This window comes from Dromaius novaehollandiae, chromosome 5, assembly GCF_036370855.1.
Source record: "Dromaius novaehollandiae isolate bDroNov1 chromosome 5, bDroNov1.hap1, whole genome shotgun sequence".
Taxonomy (NCBI): domain Eukaryota; kingdom Metazoa; phylum Chordata; class Aves; order Casuariiformes; family Dromaiidae; genus Dromaius; species Dromaius novaehollandiae.
In genome coordinates this window covers 7,106,450-7,123,764 of record NC_088102.1, presented here as the reverse complement: position 1 = coordinate 7,123,764, position 17,315 = coordinate 7,106,450, and the positions used below count along the sequence as shown (strand labels likewise).

Sequence of the window (17,315 nt, the reverse complement as noted above, 5' to 3'; positions counted from 1 at the left end):
TAGGTGGGGTTTTGTTTGTTTGTTTGCTCGTTTTGTTTTTCTGGTGACCGAAAAGGCTAAATAGTCTGCTGATTCTTGTAAAATCATGAATTTGCTGAGTCAGGTTGTTGAGCCTGCCTGTATTTAGAGGCTGACTAAGTCTTTTCCATTTTTATCAGAAAAAGCTATATTTATTCATAAATTTAAAAACAAGAGGACAACAAAGGGCATGCTGCTATTAATTAATAATTAATAATAATAGTAAGCTTTCTCTCCTTCTGTGCTCTGCTTTTTGAAATCAAGAGGTAGATTTGCTGAAAATTGAATGACACAATATGCCCCATGCTTTTCTGAAAAAAAAATCAGAAAAAATCCACGCAGCTGGAATAAAGCACTTGCCTCACTTCCACATCATTTGCATATCTTTTTCTTGGGTGGTGCTTTATGCTTTCAAAATGATCCTGCAGAAAACACCGAATAGTCATGGAATATTATTTCTGCCTGAAAAATTCTTTGATCAATCCCCGATAAAATGGGAAGGAATTTAAAATTCGGAGGAATAAAGACTGGTTTTCATCGATTCTTTTAATATCTATTATTCATGCAGTCTCTGCGTCAACCTAGAGTATCAGCTTTGTGAAGCAGTATAATTTCGTCAGCTTCATTAATTTTCAGTGGAATCATTGATTCCTTTCTAGAAACTTTTAATATGGCTGTGAACATAACAAATGCAGATGCAGACCTCAGCAAATATTGAAAGTAACTGAAATGGTGGAAATACAGTCTTGAGGCTAACACAACTTTTAATGAATAAACAGTCAAGCTTGCAACTAACTAAATCTCTGGTTAGCTCTTACAGTATTTCTGACTGGTGTAAAACCGGGTAGGGATCCTGAGAAGCTGCAGGGACACTGGGTGGAGCTTTGGCTTTGCCCAGCTAAACCTACGTAGCGTTACTTTCTTTGCAGTGAAGCAATCTATGCTGTTATATATCATTTAAGAAAACTGCTGTGTGCGTCTTACCTACTGTCCAGCAAATACAGCATGATGAAGTTGATGACAGATTATGATACCACCCCTTAGGGAGAACGGGAGAATAATTCTCCCCCGCTGGGCATATGCTCCATTCAAAATATTACCATGGGAGGCTTTGGGGAATTGCAACCAACCTCCATGCTCAAGTCAGCTTTTGCAGTGGACATGGTGCATTGAAGTAGGCTGGAACGGAGCCATGCTTTATGCATGGTGGTGAGGAGGAACACACCTGACAGGGCCTGCTGGTTGAGGTGGGCCTCCGTATAACAACGTACCGCCAGCAGCACGATGGGTTTCCCCAGAGGGAACTGCAGGATGCGGAGCGCCGTCAGGCTCGGGCAGCTGGACCGGGTCTTGGCACCATCCATGGGGACTCAGCTCAGCTCGCAGGACTTGCCACCATGCAGCTTGCTGGACGATAACTAGTTAGTGAGGTCTTGGCAGCCCAGCTCACTGGTGCTACTTAACATCAGCTCTTCTGCATGCCAGCTTCTGGGTGGCCATGGGTGATGCAGTCCTTCCTGCAACTTCACCTTCCTGCAAGACTTCTTAAGAAAGAAAATCTGAGCGATGCGAAGAAAAAAGCCTGTGAATTGTTCATAGAAATGACCCTAAATATTATCCACATTATAATTACAATTTAATGTGGGAAAGGACTTCAGATTTCATCAAATCCATCCAGCTTACATAACTCCACTGGAAAAGTGTTATTGTATAGTGGTTTTGGTGGCAGCTGTATCCAGAGATCCAGCTTCCTAGCTTGGTTAGTGTATCAGCTGGTTTCTAAAGGGTGCTGAGAAGCTATAGCAATGATTCCCTCATGGCAGTGTTCCCCACTTTAAGACTAATGGAGATGTTCAATGGCAAAAATATGGATGTGTGCTACTAATGTGTAGTCTTATTGATGATTTGTAAGTCCATCTAATTATAGCTGTTATCATGAAAGTATAGTTTCAGTCAGTCAGTACCTTCAGTACTGAAAATATTGTGGATTGAGCTGGGATCAAATTGTCTAGCTTCAAATGAGCTCTCCCTTTCTGCAATAGCTGAGGATCTGTCCCAGCAGTTGGGTCTTGTGTTGGACTTTGGTAGACCTAAAATCTTGGAACAAAGTCATCATCTGACGTAACTGTTTTAGCTCACATTTCCACAAAACTACACTTAAACTTATGGAGAATTAGTACTTTAGCTAGAATGGCACTTCGATGTCAGGGCATTTGTTCTTCTGTCTCAGCTTCATGCTACTGCCGCGACCATGGTGTTGCTAGAAAAGGAGGGATGGCCCTGTCCTGCTCCCAAGCCTGGACAAAGCTGGCAGCTCGCATTAGAAGTATCGTCTTCAGCAAGACAGCTTTGCATGGAAGGGGTTTGTGTGTATTAGCAAAATTCATACGGCGCAAGATGCAGCAGTGGTTGCCAATAGGTGCCCTCATGCAGGGCTGCTGCACGGCCCCTCCTGGAGCTCTTGCCCAAAGGGCGAGATTTTTGGTAGTAACAACGTGGATACGTCTGAGCTGAAACCTTTCCATTTGCATAGGCAACGTCCCAAAAGGAGGAGGAAGATGATGCTTTCCAAAACACCCAATTTAAGCCAGTCTTCAGATGACTCCCTCATTGGGGAAAACGAAGCCAAACTTCCCTTCGATTGTCCCACGTCAGGCTAAATTCAGGGCTCAAGCTTGCTGTTTTTTTCTAATAATTTCCAGTCACGTTAATCATAAATTAGGAGGTAACTCTAATGATTTTTTTGTAAATGCCTGTAAGATCGATATCCCTTCTTTGTTCTAGAATATTCAATTTTTATTTAATAAATAAATTAATACTAGAGCCAAGAACTTAGACTGCACTGATGAAAGACAGTAGAAGCAAAGACACTCGTCATTCAGAGCACATGTTTCCAGGTGTCCTTTAGCACCTTCAGTCAAGCACATGGCCACGGATGGCAATAGGGTGCAAGATCAAGAGCTCAAATTTAGGGACAAACTCTCTTACATTGTTGGACTTCCACCATTCCCAAAAAAACACCCTGGCCTAGGCAGTATCAAAAAATCAGTGAGATTTTAATAGCTCTGCCAAAATGTGCTCTGTGCACCTGCTCTGTTATATCTGAACGCAAATCTTTTTTTTTTTTCTTTTACAAATACATGTACAATATTCTTTCATTGCCAGAACAAGCAGAAAGCTCCTCCAAAGTGAGATTGTTCTAAGATGTTACCTGATGAGTAATTTGAACTCTTGCAAGAGGATGATGATGGGCCAATAGCTGAAAGCAACATCAGAGGGCTCCTTTTGCGTTCCTCAGGTCCCTGGGAAGTTTAACTCTGAGTTTGGTGGGACTGCTTTAGCACTGAAAGGGATGCTCTTCCCATGTCATGTTGAATTCTCACAACTAAACTGGGTCTGAGCCATTAATTTTGAAAATCTCCAGGTTTTTTAAAAGTCTGGATAGAGTTAGGAAGGGTGTGGGTCTGTTATTTTGATCAGGTGCATCTCAGGTCAGTCTTAACATTTCCATAGCATCAAGTGCATTCAGGGACTGCATTCAGGGCCTCTGTTTGGTCTCCTTCTTCTTCACCCTGTTCAGAGAAGAGCAATAATACCCGTCATGGAAACTGGCAGAGGCAGGTAGTGATACGTCTGATGAGCAAATCAGGTGTGGAGGAGGCTTTCTCCTGCTTGTTTGTTAAGCCCTGGTCGTGCAGCCTCCCTCATGTGAGGAAAAACAAACTCACGATAGACTTGTGTGTGGAGCAGTTGCAGGGCTGATTTTTATTGTCAACCATGTCGTACTTTCTTCTGTATACTCAAGCCTGCTCTTTTGTTTGTTTGTTTGTTTGTTTTGTTTATGATCAATATGGGGACCATCGATCCTGGAGGAGGAGAAGGGTCCTAGAGACAGCAGAAGGGTATGATCTAGAGGGCATCCCAGATCAAGACTTTCTCCACGTGCTTTGTATCAACATACTGTGTGTGGTGTCCAGAGGTGCAGCGTTACCCTGTGTGAAACCCTGCCTCTCTGAAACACCTGCTTAAGGGGTGGTACTCATTGATATGAGGGTTTGTCTTTCTTTTGTCATGGTAACATGAGTTACTGAGCTCACAGACTAAGCCAGACACCAAAAACTGTTGCTCTGAAAGAGATTTTAAGCAGTCTGGCTTGCCCAAAGTCCCTGGTCCTATCCCTGCCCTGGGTCACTTTGCACCAAGGTTTGGGGAGCAAAAGGTTGAGCCTTAGGGCAGATGGATGTTAAAGTTTTAAAGCTGGACTAAGGACAGGTTGCTCATGGACAGTGTGTGTGCAAGAGGATGAAAGATGGAGAGTGGAGAGCTCCCACAGGGCCAGAGATGAAGGATAAAGAGGGATTTCTCATAAAATAGCACAGATATTCTGTCCCAGCTCTGCTGTTTATCACAGCAGTCTCCTGAAAGCACCAGACTGCTCATTAAAAGCTGTATCCATCTGTATTACATTCGAGTCAGATCCCGTGGGGCCGGGGAGCAACCACCACAATGGATCCTCCACTGGAGAGAAAAGAGAAAGCCTGGCCCTGCAGCCTGGGACAAAAGCTTCCTACGGGAAGGCTTTGCTGGCAATACAATACCTGCACATCACTAGAATTGCATTTTACTCTCCCTGCATAATGTGGCAAGCCCATCACCTTGTCCTTGAGCCCAGGTAGATGTGGAGGATCTGTATCTGGGCCTCATAATGCAGCTGGCAAAATGCTGGATTGATTGAAATTGGTGGGAGGATTACCATTGGCTTCATGGGGAACATGCTTTCACCTCTCTTCTCTGATCCTGGTAGCACACATGCATATGTGTGTGTATATATCCCCATCCTCACAAAGACATACGTATATGCAGATGTGTTGATTTCATTGTGTACTTCCACCTTTTTTATTAATGTATGGTGAGAAAGCCAAGAGGCACATCTAGGTCTGTTTGATTATGTGCTTTGCTGTAGCACTGAGGTGTCCAGCTTTGGTAAGAAGTGGAGTGAGAGGCTTTCATGAGCTTCGTCAAACCCTAAACTGAAATTTCTTTGAATGTGAATGGTATTTACTGCTATTCAAAGACTCATCTTTAGTAGTTCTATTTGTTGTCAAATATTTGCTGTGACAAATGCTATAAACTAACAAAACTGCCCTTGTTAAATTAGGTTTCCTGAGCTTTTCACTGCCAGGAGGCCTGAGAAATGAATCATGGGGTTTGTATATCAAATTAGAGGCTGTGTATAGACAGTCTTTTCTCATTTCTCATTAACAGTACTATTACATAGGGAATGAAGCTGTACAAACCTATTGATTCTATCTCCTAGGGAGTCCCAATGGGACCTCCATTGTGGGGAGGGCGGTTTGGTCATGTCCAAGGGTGTTATCAGTATGCTGAAGAGAGTGTAACCTTTTATTTGATCCTCAAAGCCCATGGGCCACGTTTGAAAGCTGGGTGCAAGGTTGTTGCACACACTTCTTGTTCTGAGTCCCGTGGTAAATTCTGGCCTCCTGCATGTTTATTTCTCAGACAGTTTTGTGTAGTAGAGGAAAAATTTGCAAAGGCAGAAGGGAAAGAAAGAGCAGAGATTTTCAGGGGAAGGGTGGGAGAAGCTATGGAAGATGTAAAGTAAGTTGTCCAGTCTGTGCACAGTCGGTCTTCATTAATTTTCATCTTAAAATGCTCACTTTCAGACAGGGAATGAAACGAATCCCCCTTCTCTTAAAATAGTATTTTTCAAAGAATAATCATGCAGGAGTCTGAAGGTGGAGGACATTTTAGCTACAAGTCAGTTTGGATTCCCTATTCCTCCTCTGGGATCTCCTCCCAGGGTGAGACAGCCCAGAGGACTTGGGCTGCAGCTGCCCCACACCATGATGCTTCTGGGGACCCCCTGAACCACTGGAGCTCAGTCCCCCAGGTTGCCAGCAGGGCCCCGAGAACCATTGATTCAGGAGCATCACTCCTTAATCCACCTTGGCTGTCTCAAGCCTTTCATGCCTTGCCTCCAGCACTGCCCTTCCCAGGTCTCTCTTCTGGCTTTTGTGATGCCAGATATGCCAGATATCCAGGAGCAGAAATATTTTCAGCCAAAAGCCATGGCATGAGCCAGGAGACCTTTCAGGCACTGTACTCAAGAGCTGTTCCTTGCTGGCACAAACATTGCATGCTGCTGTTACTTATTTTTCAGTGATTACTCTTAACTTGCACGACAAGCACTAGTATTTATCTACTACTCATATCAATGGATGCTTGCTTGTATCAGCGGGTATAAAGGAGGGTTCACCTTTGTGGATCGTTAATCCAGGACCTGGCACAGAATGGAGAATGCAGATTAGTTTAATGAAAGGAGATGACACTATAAATTGTAGCTGAGACAGTAACTGGCACACTTGAAAGCTTTTTCTTTCAAATTCAAGGCTACTTGAGCAACATTTTACAAGTTATGCAGTCTGGTAAAAAAAAAAAAAAAATGGACAGGTAATGTTTTCGAGTAAATAGCTCATCAGATGTGTTTCTCCAGAATAACTCTTCAAAGAAAGTTATAATCTGCAGCACTGCTGTCTTAGCGATTGCTGGCAGGTCCCCTTAACAAATACAAACAGTTTTGAGTCTGAGTTGTTCTGGCCAAAACTGGAGTCCTTTTATACCTTCACAAACAAACCAGGGCTCTGGTGCATTGTACTAGAATGAGTGCAAAGCGACCAAAGGAAAGACTCTGACACCCTCCTTGTAGGAGGTTAAAAGGAGATCATGGAAAGCTACGGCAGAACAGCTTGTGCATGTTAATGGACACGGTCAGGATTTTAGAGTTGGGATTTTCAAAAGAGAAGTAAGGTACCCAAATCCCAGTGAAACTGAGCCCGCTTTCAATGCCCGTCATGCTACAGCCTGCTTGCAAATCCTAGCTGCAAACCTGAGGTGCTCTAAAGCTTGGCATTTTGTCTGTTTAAAATACACCCTGCTTAGCCAGGCAGATTGACCTGCTGTCGAATTGCATGCACATCACATATCAATAGCCTCACATGGCACCAGCCTCTTGCTTCATGCATATTCAGTGTGTGTTTTTCAGAATCATGCTATTGTAGCTGGGGCTGGGCAGTCACACACACGCACACACACACGCACACACACACGCACGTGCACACATGCACACAACACCCCCCCCGTCTGCAGCACACTTGGGGCTTGCAGGACCCTCACCTACACCAGGACCTTTTATTCTTTCCCTATGGGGGGATTTTTTGCTGAGGACTGGCCAGAGAATCTAATTACTCTGTTTTTAAGTCATGCTGTGAAGGATCCCCTCTCCTGTCTAATTTATCTGGGGAACTTTGTACCTGCGTTAGAGCCAAGCTCAAAGCCTGTCTCAGCGTGGGGCCAGCGTGCGCTGGCAAGTGGCTCTGCAGGGTGTGTGCAAAGATGTGCAGCTCCAGCACAGCTCCAGGCCCTGCCGTGCTCGTAATTATGGTGTCCCCATGCGCTGAGATGCCAGCTAGAGCCTGGGTGACCACCTCTGCGGTGGATGCAAGAAGGGGCATAAGCATTTACAGGCAGCTATTCTTCACCAAAGACACAAGCCATCATCTGTATTTTGTAAGCTGCTGAAGGGCAGTAAACCCACTGGGCCGGCAAATGTTTGAGGGGGTTGTTTGCTGTCTAAATCAGTTTTGTATGAGCACAGAATGAGGTTGAACTCAAAACAGCCATGTGAACATGGCTGATAGCCTCATCTTTCGTTTTTGTTTCCCTTCAGGATAAAAAAGGGGGTGTGGAGGGGGTTGATGCAACTGGTATTGGTTCACCTAATGAGGGACAGAATTCTTCATTGCTCTGCCCCTGGTATCTATGTATGATGCCAAGTGCTGGTCTAGCAGGTACTTCGCTCTTGTGTAAGCAGTTGGAAGAGGAGATGGTAGCCCGAGGAAGAAGGCAAAGGATCCCAGCCAGGGCTGTCTGCTGCATCTGTGGCCAGGTTGCTGCCCATGAGAGCTCTGTAATTCTTGGCCATGTTAATGAGGTTATCTGAGGTCTCCACTGCAGCGTGGCTTGGTGCAAGCAGTCCTGGAGCTGGCCGGTGCATCCCTACCCCTTCCTGCTTCCCCTTGCCCTCCTGCACTGGAGTTGTAGCCCTGGGGAAAGGCTTCTCTCTGTGGTTAGAGCTGGGTTTGTGTTCTCAGTTGGGGCATCCAGTCCCTGCCCCAGCTCCTTGTGCTCTTTCCACCGAGCTCTGGCACCCGGTGGGTGACCCTGGGGGGGAGACGGGCAGGACAGAAACTGTGTAGAGGTGGGTGCGCGGCCTTGAGCCCCACTCAGCCCCGCTGCTGGGCAGTCCTTGCACGCTCAAGGTTGGCCCCAGAAGGGATCACGCTAGCTCACCTTAAAGGGAAATGTTGTTTATTTAAGGAAACAGAGGGCAAACATCAAGTAAAAAGCCTTTGAAGTGACTGAAAATGTAACTGAAGGAACAAGCATAGCTCTGACACGCAGATGTTTTAAGCAATGTTTAAGCAATGATACAACTCAAATCTCTGAGGCCTGTTGACACAAAAAATGCTTGATTCAGGGCAACCCACGGACTGCAGCTAGACCCCACCGTGCTCCACCTTTTTCTAGCTCTGGGCTCTTGGTCAGGGAGATGCAGCAGGGGCAAGAGGGCTTGCACTGAGGCACTCCGCTTTCATCCCAGTTTGCTTCCTTTACCCTCTTCCCTTTCCTGCCCAAAGAGCCCTCAGGTTCACATCCCTTCTGCACTGCCTCTTGCAAGGTGGTTTGGCTCACCACGTTGTCCCTAAGGCAGAGGAGGAATGGCTGCAGGAGCCATATAAGCCCATTTAAGCCCATATCTCCCTCCTCTGTGTTGTCTGTGGGGAGATATTCCAAGTAGGAGTTGGCACATAATTTTTCCATGAACGCAGGCATGTTTGCATCAGGTCTCAAAGCCACAGGATACCTCTCTCCCAGGTCTCACTTGGCTGGCAAAGAGAGTCAGCTGTCTTTTCATCTCCTCTCTCACGCATGCACATATCCCCAGAACTGTGTCATCTGGCCTCTGTCCATCTTGCTCTGAGTTGTGGCAAGTCTTTCTTTAACTGATACAGCTTAGTAAATATTCCAGTAATTTCATGGCAGAAAGGTGCAGCTTTCAGAATATACATGTACCCAGACAAGGTCTGTGTTGAGTCACTCAGCATCCTTCTCATTGAGGAGGATGAGAAAATGCACTCTGGCAAATCTGTGTGAGAATACAGCCCATTTCCAGCCTGTGGAAATATGAGGTAGAAGATCCTAGAAAGAAAGAGATGGGGCTTATTTGGGTCTTATCTTCAGTTGGTATAAACTCAGGGAACTCCACTGAAGTGGGCTTTCTTATTTTTGGCTCAGATCTCATCTGTTTGTCTCTATACTGCCTACCTCCTAACGGTTTCCCTCGCCACGTGGCCTTTTTGTTTCATCAGCAGATACGTTCCATGTGGAGCATCCTGAGCTAGCTGGTCTGTGCTCATTTCATTTATTGTGAATGTATTGTGAGACATGGAATATAAGTATCTCCAAAAAGTGAGATTTGCCTAAATTTCCAGTAGTGTCCTCAGATAAAGGAATTTTTAAGTATAAAAAATGGTCAGGCTTTGAATAACATCACTTGTTTAGATGCACCCTGGTGAAAGCACATAGGTTGCAGAATTTTCAGTGCATTCACTGAAAAAAAGAGTATGGCGAATGGTAGAAACCATTCACTTGTGCTCTGGATGCCACTTTGCACAGACAGTTTGTGAATCCCACATTCCAGCCGTGCAACACTACACTACAAGCAATCTGTTGAACTCTGGCTGCCTGCTAACCTCCCCAGTGCAGGGGCATGCTCTGGCTGTGTCCTAATGGCATTTTGGAGCATTCCTCAATCCATGCCCTTTGGTTTCTGCAAGAAGGAAACATGGGCATATAGCTAGAAACACACTCTGTCCTGGTTTCTGATTTGCACAGTCACCACCCAGAACCCCAGCACGTGCCACTGAGCTCCCTCATCACGTGGCTTGGATGTAGTCCATACATCTGTTCATGTGTGCTCATGATCCAGTGCTGAATGCTAACACTTAGAAATATGAAAGAGTGATTATATGTTGTATATTGATGGGGAATATAACAGGATGTGAATGTTGCGCAAAGGGACTAGAACTCAGTATTACAATAGCATTTTTTGCACTCAAGTGCACCACTTTGAAAAGTAATGCTAATATGTGTAATAGTAATGAGTAATAGCTCATTGACTCAAGATAAACATGCAGTGGTGACTCACACTTCTTGGGAGATTAGATGATAAGAGCTACTACGCCAGATTAATTTTGTTTGTTTTTGTATTTGTGAATTTTCTTTGGACAGATTGCAGTTTTCCTGAATTGCTCTTTGTTCAGAATGATTTGACAAGCGGCATCTATGAAAAATGTTTGGCTAGTGTTGTGTTCAAGCTGTTCATGGAGACTTGTTCAGTGAACAGTGTGAAATTAGAGCTGTTTTGTTTAGATTGTCGTAAGTGTGGCTCCTGGCTGGAGGAAGAGTCCTCTCAGAAACAGGTTACAGATGTAAATAAACTAAATTCACCTTTGTGGACTGGATATTCAGCAATCATTTCTTAAAATTTTACTTTTATGGTGATTTATCCTATCAGTAAGATTGTGTGCTAGAGTAGCCAGGACAAAGTATACTGACTGGGTGAAAAGCACTGTCAAAATGAACTTGTTTACAAATGTAAAAACATATTTGCTGAAAATGCTTTTCAAGATTTCCTCTGTTCTAATTAACATCTCTCATGTATCTACATGGGGAAAGTTATCTGAGATGCAGAAAGATTTTTTAAATATTTCTGAAATGGTCAAATTTTAATGTGAGAGTTAGTAAAAGGGATTCTTTTGCATTTTAAGGTCCCATCTGTAAAATGATTTCCTACCTACATAACCATTAAGCAGTAAAAAAATCAGGTCTTTTTTCCTCTTTCAGAACTTCAAAAATAACAAAATTATATTGTCAAAACTTTCAGTGGGATACTGGCTTATTGTGGCTAAACCGAAACTTTCTCAGTTATCAACAACCAAAATTTGAAAATGTTTTGATCTAGAACTGGAAAATATTTGGAGATTTGGATTTATGACAAAAATAAATCCAAAATTTTAATGTAAAGCAGAAACTTTCCTAGTTAGAGAGTAAATAAATGCAAGTTAGGGTGAAAATTTCCATGAAACCCTAGGAACAAAACAAAGTCCAGTGTGCAGTTGCCTTGCTGCTGCAGGAGACCCACCATGCTGCTTCTGTGGGATATTCATCCATCTTCTCAAACAGTGTAGAGGGAGCTGGTGAGACATAATACACATGAAATACCAGGATTTCACGCGGGTCATCAATCTTGGTTTTCTTAGTGTATCTCTGAAGTCACTTGGCAAAGTAAAATCCTGGTATGAGGGGGAGCATCACCGCTCTCCTTGCTTTTCTCCAAAGGACCCTGTGCATCTCAGTGGCCGCAGAGGCCAGCCTCAACACCAGTCCCGCTCCCACGTTTAACATCTCGGTCTTCTCTCCCCAGCTATCGATCTGTTGTACTGGCGTGACATCAAGCAGACAGGGATAGTGTTCGGGAGCCTCCTGCTGCTGCTCTTCTCCCTGACCCAGTTCAGCGTCGTCAGCGTCGTGGCCTACCTGGCCCTCGCCGGTCTCTCAGCCACCATCAGCTTCAGAATCTACAAATCGGTCCTACAGGCCGTGCAGAAGACGGATGAGGGCCATCCTTTCAAGTGAGTGCTTTGCAGATGTGGCCAGGCACTGTTTCCCTTGCAAAAGACTAATTCTTAGCGACAATTCAGGTTTCTCTAGCTGCTGATACAATTCGGTTTTTGCTTAAAACAATGGAAATAATTTTTTTCTATTGTCCAGTGTCTCAAGAGCCCTAAGATCGCGTTGGCTCAGATTCTGGGAAAAAAAACACACAAAAGCAATCATCCTTTAATACACAGGAAATTTTTGTGTGAAAGTCAAAAGATCCAGAAAATTATGAGCAAATAGAGGAAAGGAGTTTCATTAGAGCTAATGATAATACAGTATCTCTGCAGGTAGGAGGAATATTGTTTCTAGGCACACTCCTTTGGGCACAGAGGCAACTTACTTAAATCTTTTCTCCAGCACTGCTAGGCTGTGATGTGATAGTACATCATCTCAGGTGATGGTAGCTCTCCCCATTCCCTGTAGGGTCCTGGCTGTTTGCTCCAGGAGAGCAGCGATCCTTTCTCCTCTGCTGTGCCAGTGCGTCTGTGAACCAGGTCAGGGAGCTGCTCTGGTTTACAAACACAGTCCTGAAAAAAGGTTCTGTTGGGTTGCTGTTCTTTCTTCTCAACGTGGGTCAGTTCTGTGATCCGACTCACAACACGGGCACATTGCCCGGAAGGCAGTGCAGGGTGTGCAGAGAGATGGAGAAGCGAGAAGTGGGGCAAGAAGACCATAAGACCAGCATCACTGCTGGAGGAGACACATGGCCAGAAAATGTTAGTTCCTCCAGAGGTTGCCAGCTGGAGGGGATGTCCCCTTCTGTGCCTGCAGTGTTGCACAGAAGTTTGTGGGGAAAATATCCTGGTTAGGATTTCACCCTCTTTCATGTGGAGTAAAGAGAGAGCCAACAAGACGGGAGTCTGCATGGGGATGAGGCAAACTGGCCCAGCTCAGCCCATGATGGCCCAGGAAGATGGGTTGCTGCAAGGCAGTGATAGCGTGTGCCGGTGGCTTTGTGCCTGCACTTGGAGGAATATATTGCTCCAGCTGCGAAGAAATGGGATCTGGGGAGGAGGGACTGACAGGGAGAAAGGCACAAGCGTGAACAGCAGGTGAACCTGCCCGGGTTTGTAACTGAACCTGTGTTTTTGGCAGAGCCTACTTGGAGATGGAAATGAATCTTTCACAGGACCAGATTCAGAAATACACAGACTGCCTCCAGCTATACGTCAACAGCACAGTCAAAGAGCTGAGGAGACTCTTTCTTGTTCAGGACCTCGTGGATTCCTTAAAAGTAGGATTGCTTTAGACATTTTTAACCCCTCTCTAGAGGAGCTAATTTAGATTTCAAAGTACTGGTTCTCTTGTTGACAATGTCCTTGTAAAATCTAGCTGTGTGCAGCTACAAAGTATAAAAGTTGCTCTCCTTTTTGGTTTTTAAACTATTTGCTTTCCATGGATTAGAGGTTTGGCAATTTGCACTTGAATTCAGTGATCTGTAATGCAGGAGTTTTGAAAGCTTCAGGACCAGCTTAGCTCCACTGAAGTTCTTGAGGCGCCTCTGAGTTATTCTGTATATGGCCTTGCCACAAAATGGTGTGTTGTCGTCTCTCCCTCTGTTAATCTGGACTCCTTTTAATGGTGTCATTTCCTGGTATGGAGGAATGTCCTCTTTCCCTTCCTTCTGTGATGATTATTCATTTTCAGCCTTACACCAAAGCAGTAAAGATTATTAAGTGCAAAGATCAGTGCAAAGATCATTAAGAGAGCCCACGTGGCTCAGCTTCCTAAATTACTAAAGGTATTTTGAAAATGTGTCCATCTCCCAGCCTTAAGGAATTATCAGTCTCTGGGATTATCACAGTGGGTGTGAGTAGTCATTGTGGGGTGACCTGGTGACCCCTACCTTCATCAGAATTGGATGCTGAAATCTGCCTGTTCCATGCTCAATGCAGATTCCTAAATATATGCAACTGAGCTGTGGATATACGTGAAAGCTCCGCAAGGGGGATGAGAAGCAGTGAAATGCAGAAGGGTAAATGGGGTTATACTCCCAGAGAAAAAGTACCAGTGATTACTTCTTGCTCTTCATATCCCTGAAAAGCTTGCAGAATATTTAATTTTCCTTTTCTGTGTTGATTTTTAAAGCATTACAGTCACCTGCAGATAGAAGTCCTTAGTTCCTAATGTACCTTATTTAACAAGTCCCCTTATACGTTAAAAAAGGCTAATGTGCCATTACATTAGCTAGTTAAGTGAACTCCTTTCTTCTTATGCTGACAATGGAAGTGATGTAATGATCCATCTTTAATTTAGTTTGCAGTACTAATGTGGCTGCTGACTTACGTGGGAGCCCTCTTCAATGGCCTGACTCTTCTGATAATGGGTAAAAATGATCATTTCTTTTAAAATCTATTTTTAACTTTAACTGCCTGGCAATTTCTACTTAGACAAAACAGCCAATACTTAGTGTGCCTTCCTCACAGCTAAACCATTAACTTTTATTTCCCTTTCCATTTAGTATTCATTACTCCCATTCCATTGTCCCTCCTGCTAGAACCAATTTGTTTTTTATGGGGTTGCAGCTACTAGGTCCAGAGGAATGGGAAATTCCGTATTTGGGAGGCCTGAGCAACGTTCACTTTTAATGCAAAGATCCCTGGTGGATCAGCTGAGCAAGTGGCATGATACGTGTTTGTCACTGTTGGAAGTAGGTCTTGTCTCTGGAGGAATCTCATGAGCAGGAATATAACAGTGTGCTCTTTTTCTCCCCAGCTGTGGTGTCTATGTTTACTCTACCTGTTGTATATGACAAGTACCAGGTAAGTCCAGCAGCAGAGTGACGAGAGCTGTGTCAGCTGGGTGCTTGGCTGGTTCTGCCTTGTTGACTCCCAACTGACTTTGTCTCCTTGTGCTCTTTGCAGGCACAGATTGATCAATACTTGGGACTTGTGCGGACCCACATAAACACTGTTGTGGCAAAGTGAGTTCAGCAGCGACTTGGCCAGAAATCTTGCTGTGAGGTTCCTGTGCACTGGGAGTGGCTAAGAGCTGGGTGGTCCTGGAGACAGTCTGCCCTGTGAATGACGTCCTTGCCTGCATGAGGGCAGGTCTCTGGAGGGACGCAGTCCTTCTCGGATGAGTGTAGACTGAGGCTGAGCTGTGGCCCTGCATCCTTCTCTCCCCCCTCCTCCCCTTTAGAGGAACTGTGGACAGAGCAGTCCTATCAGGGGCTGATGTCCATGCTTTTACCTGACCACACAGACCAAACAGAAGGCTTTAGCTCCCTTTGTCACTGACCACCCCAAGCTGGCTTTTCATATTCAGGGACTCTACCCATTCGAGTTAATAATAATAATTTTAATAAACAAAGTGGGCATTAGGAAAAGCCAATACCTATAAGCACCATGACCTCAAGGGTGTCGAACCATCATGGAATGGACAGAACATCTAAATGAGATTTTTGAGGCAGTCTGCTCCAGTCCCTAATGTGCTGCCTGTCTCAAACGCTTCTGTGGGACTCACAAGGGCACAGTGAAGTCCAAGTATAATTCACAACACTTGAGAATTGCTGAAGCAGGATGGCTGGACTGAAAGGTAGGTCCGTACACCTCAGCAATCTGTATTGACGGCTTTGCAAAAGTTGACTGAACAACAGGTATCCAACGGAGGGCTACAGGTTGGTGAGGGGCAGCGAGCAACCAACCCGCAAGGCGGTGCTGAGGAAAATGGGCTTGTTTAGCCTGGCAATGGGGAGGCTAAGGGGCAATCTCTCAGCAGCCGACAAGCTGCTGAAGGGAAGTTAGAAAGATGATGGAACCAAACTCTTCTCAGCAATGGCAGATGTTATAACGAGGAGCAACAGCAGAAGTTCAGCTTAGGAGGTTCAGTTTGGACATTAGGAGAAACTTTTTCTCTAGCTAGAGCAGGCTGCCCAGGGAAGTGCCAGAACCTCCCTCCTTGGAGGTTTTCAAGACACAGCAAGACAAAGCCACAGCTGATCTGATCTGGTGCTGGCAATAGTCCTGCTTCATAAGGAGGTTAGTCTGAAGACCTCCAGGGGTCATTTTCAGCCAGCATTTCTGTGATTCGGTGAACCCGTAGCCTTGGGCAGGACTGAAAGTCTGTACAGAAAATTCTGTGTTTAACTGTCACTCTTGGATAGACAATAGGCCACAGAAGGATGACAAAGCAGGGAGGAAATCACTGAGCACATCACATGGCCACAAATACTGCCAAGAACCAGGCCACTTACAAGTAGGGTAGGAGTGGGTATCACCCTTTTTCAGATTAGACTCGAGTCCACTGCTTGCCAAAACACACTGAAATCAAGCTAAAGGAAAGATTACCCTGGCTAAGACTGCATGTGTGGATGCACTGGAATGGAATAGCTGCCTGACCATATAATTCTTTTTTTTTTTCCCTTTGCTTCTAGGATTCAGGCTAAAATCCCAGGTGCTAAGAGAAAGGCAGAGTAAAGCAGACATCAAGAACATCATCAACTACAGTAGTGAATAATGGGGGAATCTGGAGTGAAATATCTCTGTTCTTACACCTTACTGCAAAATTATTGTTCTTTTTTTTCTCAACATCATAATCTTAGAAACATAAAAATCAGAAGCAGTGCTTTTCCCCTGCTGCTTCTGCACTTAGAATATTTGCAATCACTTGTGTCAAGCACTAAAGTATAGTAAAGAGAAAAGTGTACTAGATGTGTTTTTTTGTGTTGCTTATAAAGTGCATGATGGTGAGAGCCTAAATAATATTGACCTTTTTTATTTTATTTTTTTAGTGTTTTTCCTTCTTCTATTGGCATCGCTTCTATAACTTTTAATGTTACATGTGGCTAGGGGCTTTCCTGCTTAGCGCACTGATGCAATAGTTAAAATTGCTTCTACGTCACTGGGTTGCTGGTTGGATTCATCTTTATTAACTATATAGAATTGTAGACTGATGTTTTAGTGTTTTCCAGCACAAATAAAATAAACAGTAATCAGTACTTATAGTAATCAGTTTTGTATAACTCAAAAAAATGAAAACAAAACCCAGTACTTTTGTCGTAAGGGATTGACAGGCTAATTTACATGTATGGTAACTGGAAAGTTCCAGCTTGTTAAATTTATTACAATTTGTATTACATTCTCTGTAGTTCCTAATGGACTTAATTATGGACTCTGAATATTTGCACTTATGTACTTGATACCGAATGCAGAAATAAATGTTACTAAATGTAAAAAGTTCTCCCTCTTGTTGCCACTGGGACTATCTTAGCATGGCAAACTGGACACACAAGGTGTAAAATGAAACACGGAAGGTTAGTTTTTCTCTCTCTCTGCTCTTGTGATCCACGCACACCTTGCCGTTATGAAACGGTGCAATCCAACAAGATTTTCCGTAGTGCATAGCTCGTCTCTCAGTTGCACATCTCGATGGGGAAAGATGGAAATAAAAGAAAGTTCTTCGCGCTGTAGTTTGTTTATTGTGTTGGTGTTCTTAGCATATTACAGGAACTTGAAGTAATTGTCGCTTCCCCTATTTGCGTGTTGTGCAAATCA

At 44.2% G+C, this 17,315-nt stretch overlaps 1 protein-coding gene across 1 annotated transcript in view; it reads left to right on the top strand.

Annotated features, from left to right (window-relative positions):
• Positions 1 to 16,997, top strand: part of RTN1 (reticulon 1) — a 121,845-nt gene extending 104,848 nt beyond the window's left edge. Inside the window, exons 4-9 of the mRNA XM_064511913.1 lie at positions 11,585 to 11,792; positions 12,916 to 13,054; positions 14,077 to 14,146; positions 14,536 to 14,582; positions 14,685 to 14,743; positions 16,196 to 16,997. Coding sequence (XP_064367983.1) covers positions 11,585 to 11,792; positions 12,916 to 13,054; positions 14,077 to 14,146; positions 14,536 to 14,582; positions 14,685 to 14,743; positions 16,196 to 16,238 — 566 coding nt within the window. The 3' untranslated portion in view covers positions 16,239 to 16,997. The remainder of the gene's footprint in view (positions 1 to 11,584; positions 11,793 to 12,915; positions 13,055 to 14,076; positions 14,147 to 14,535; positions 14,583 to 14,684; positions 14,744 to 16,195) is intronic.
• Positions 16,998 to 17,315: the final 318 nt, after the last annotated feature.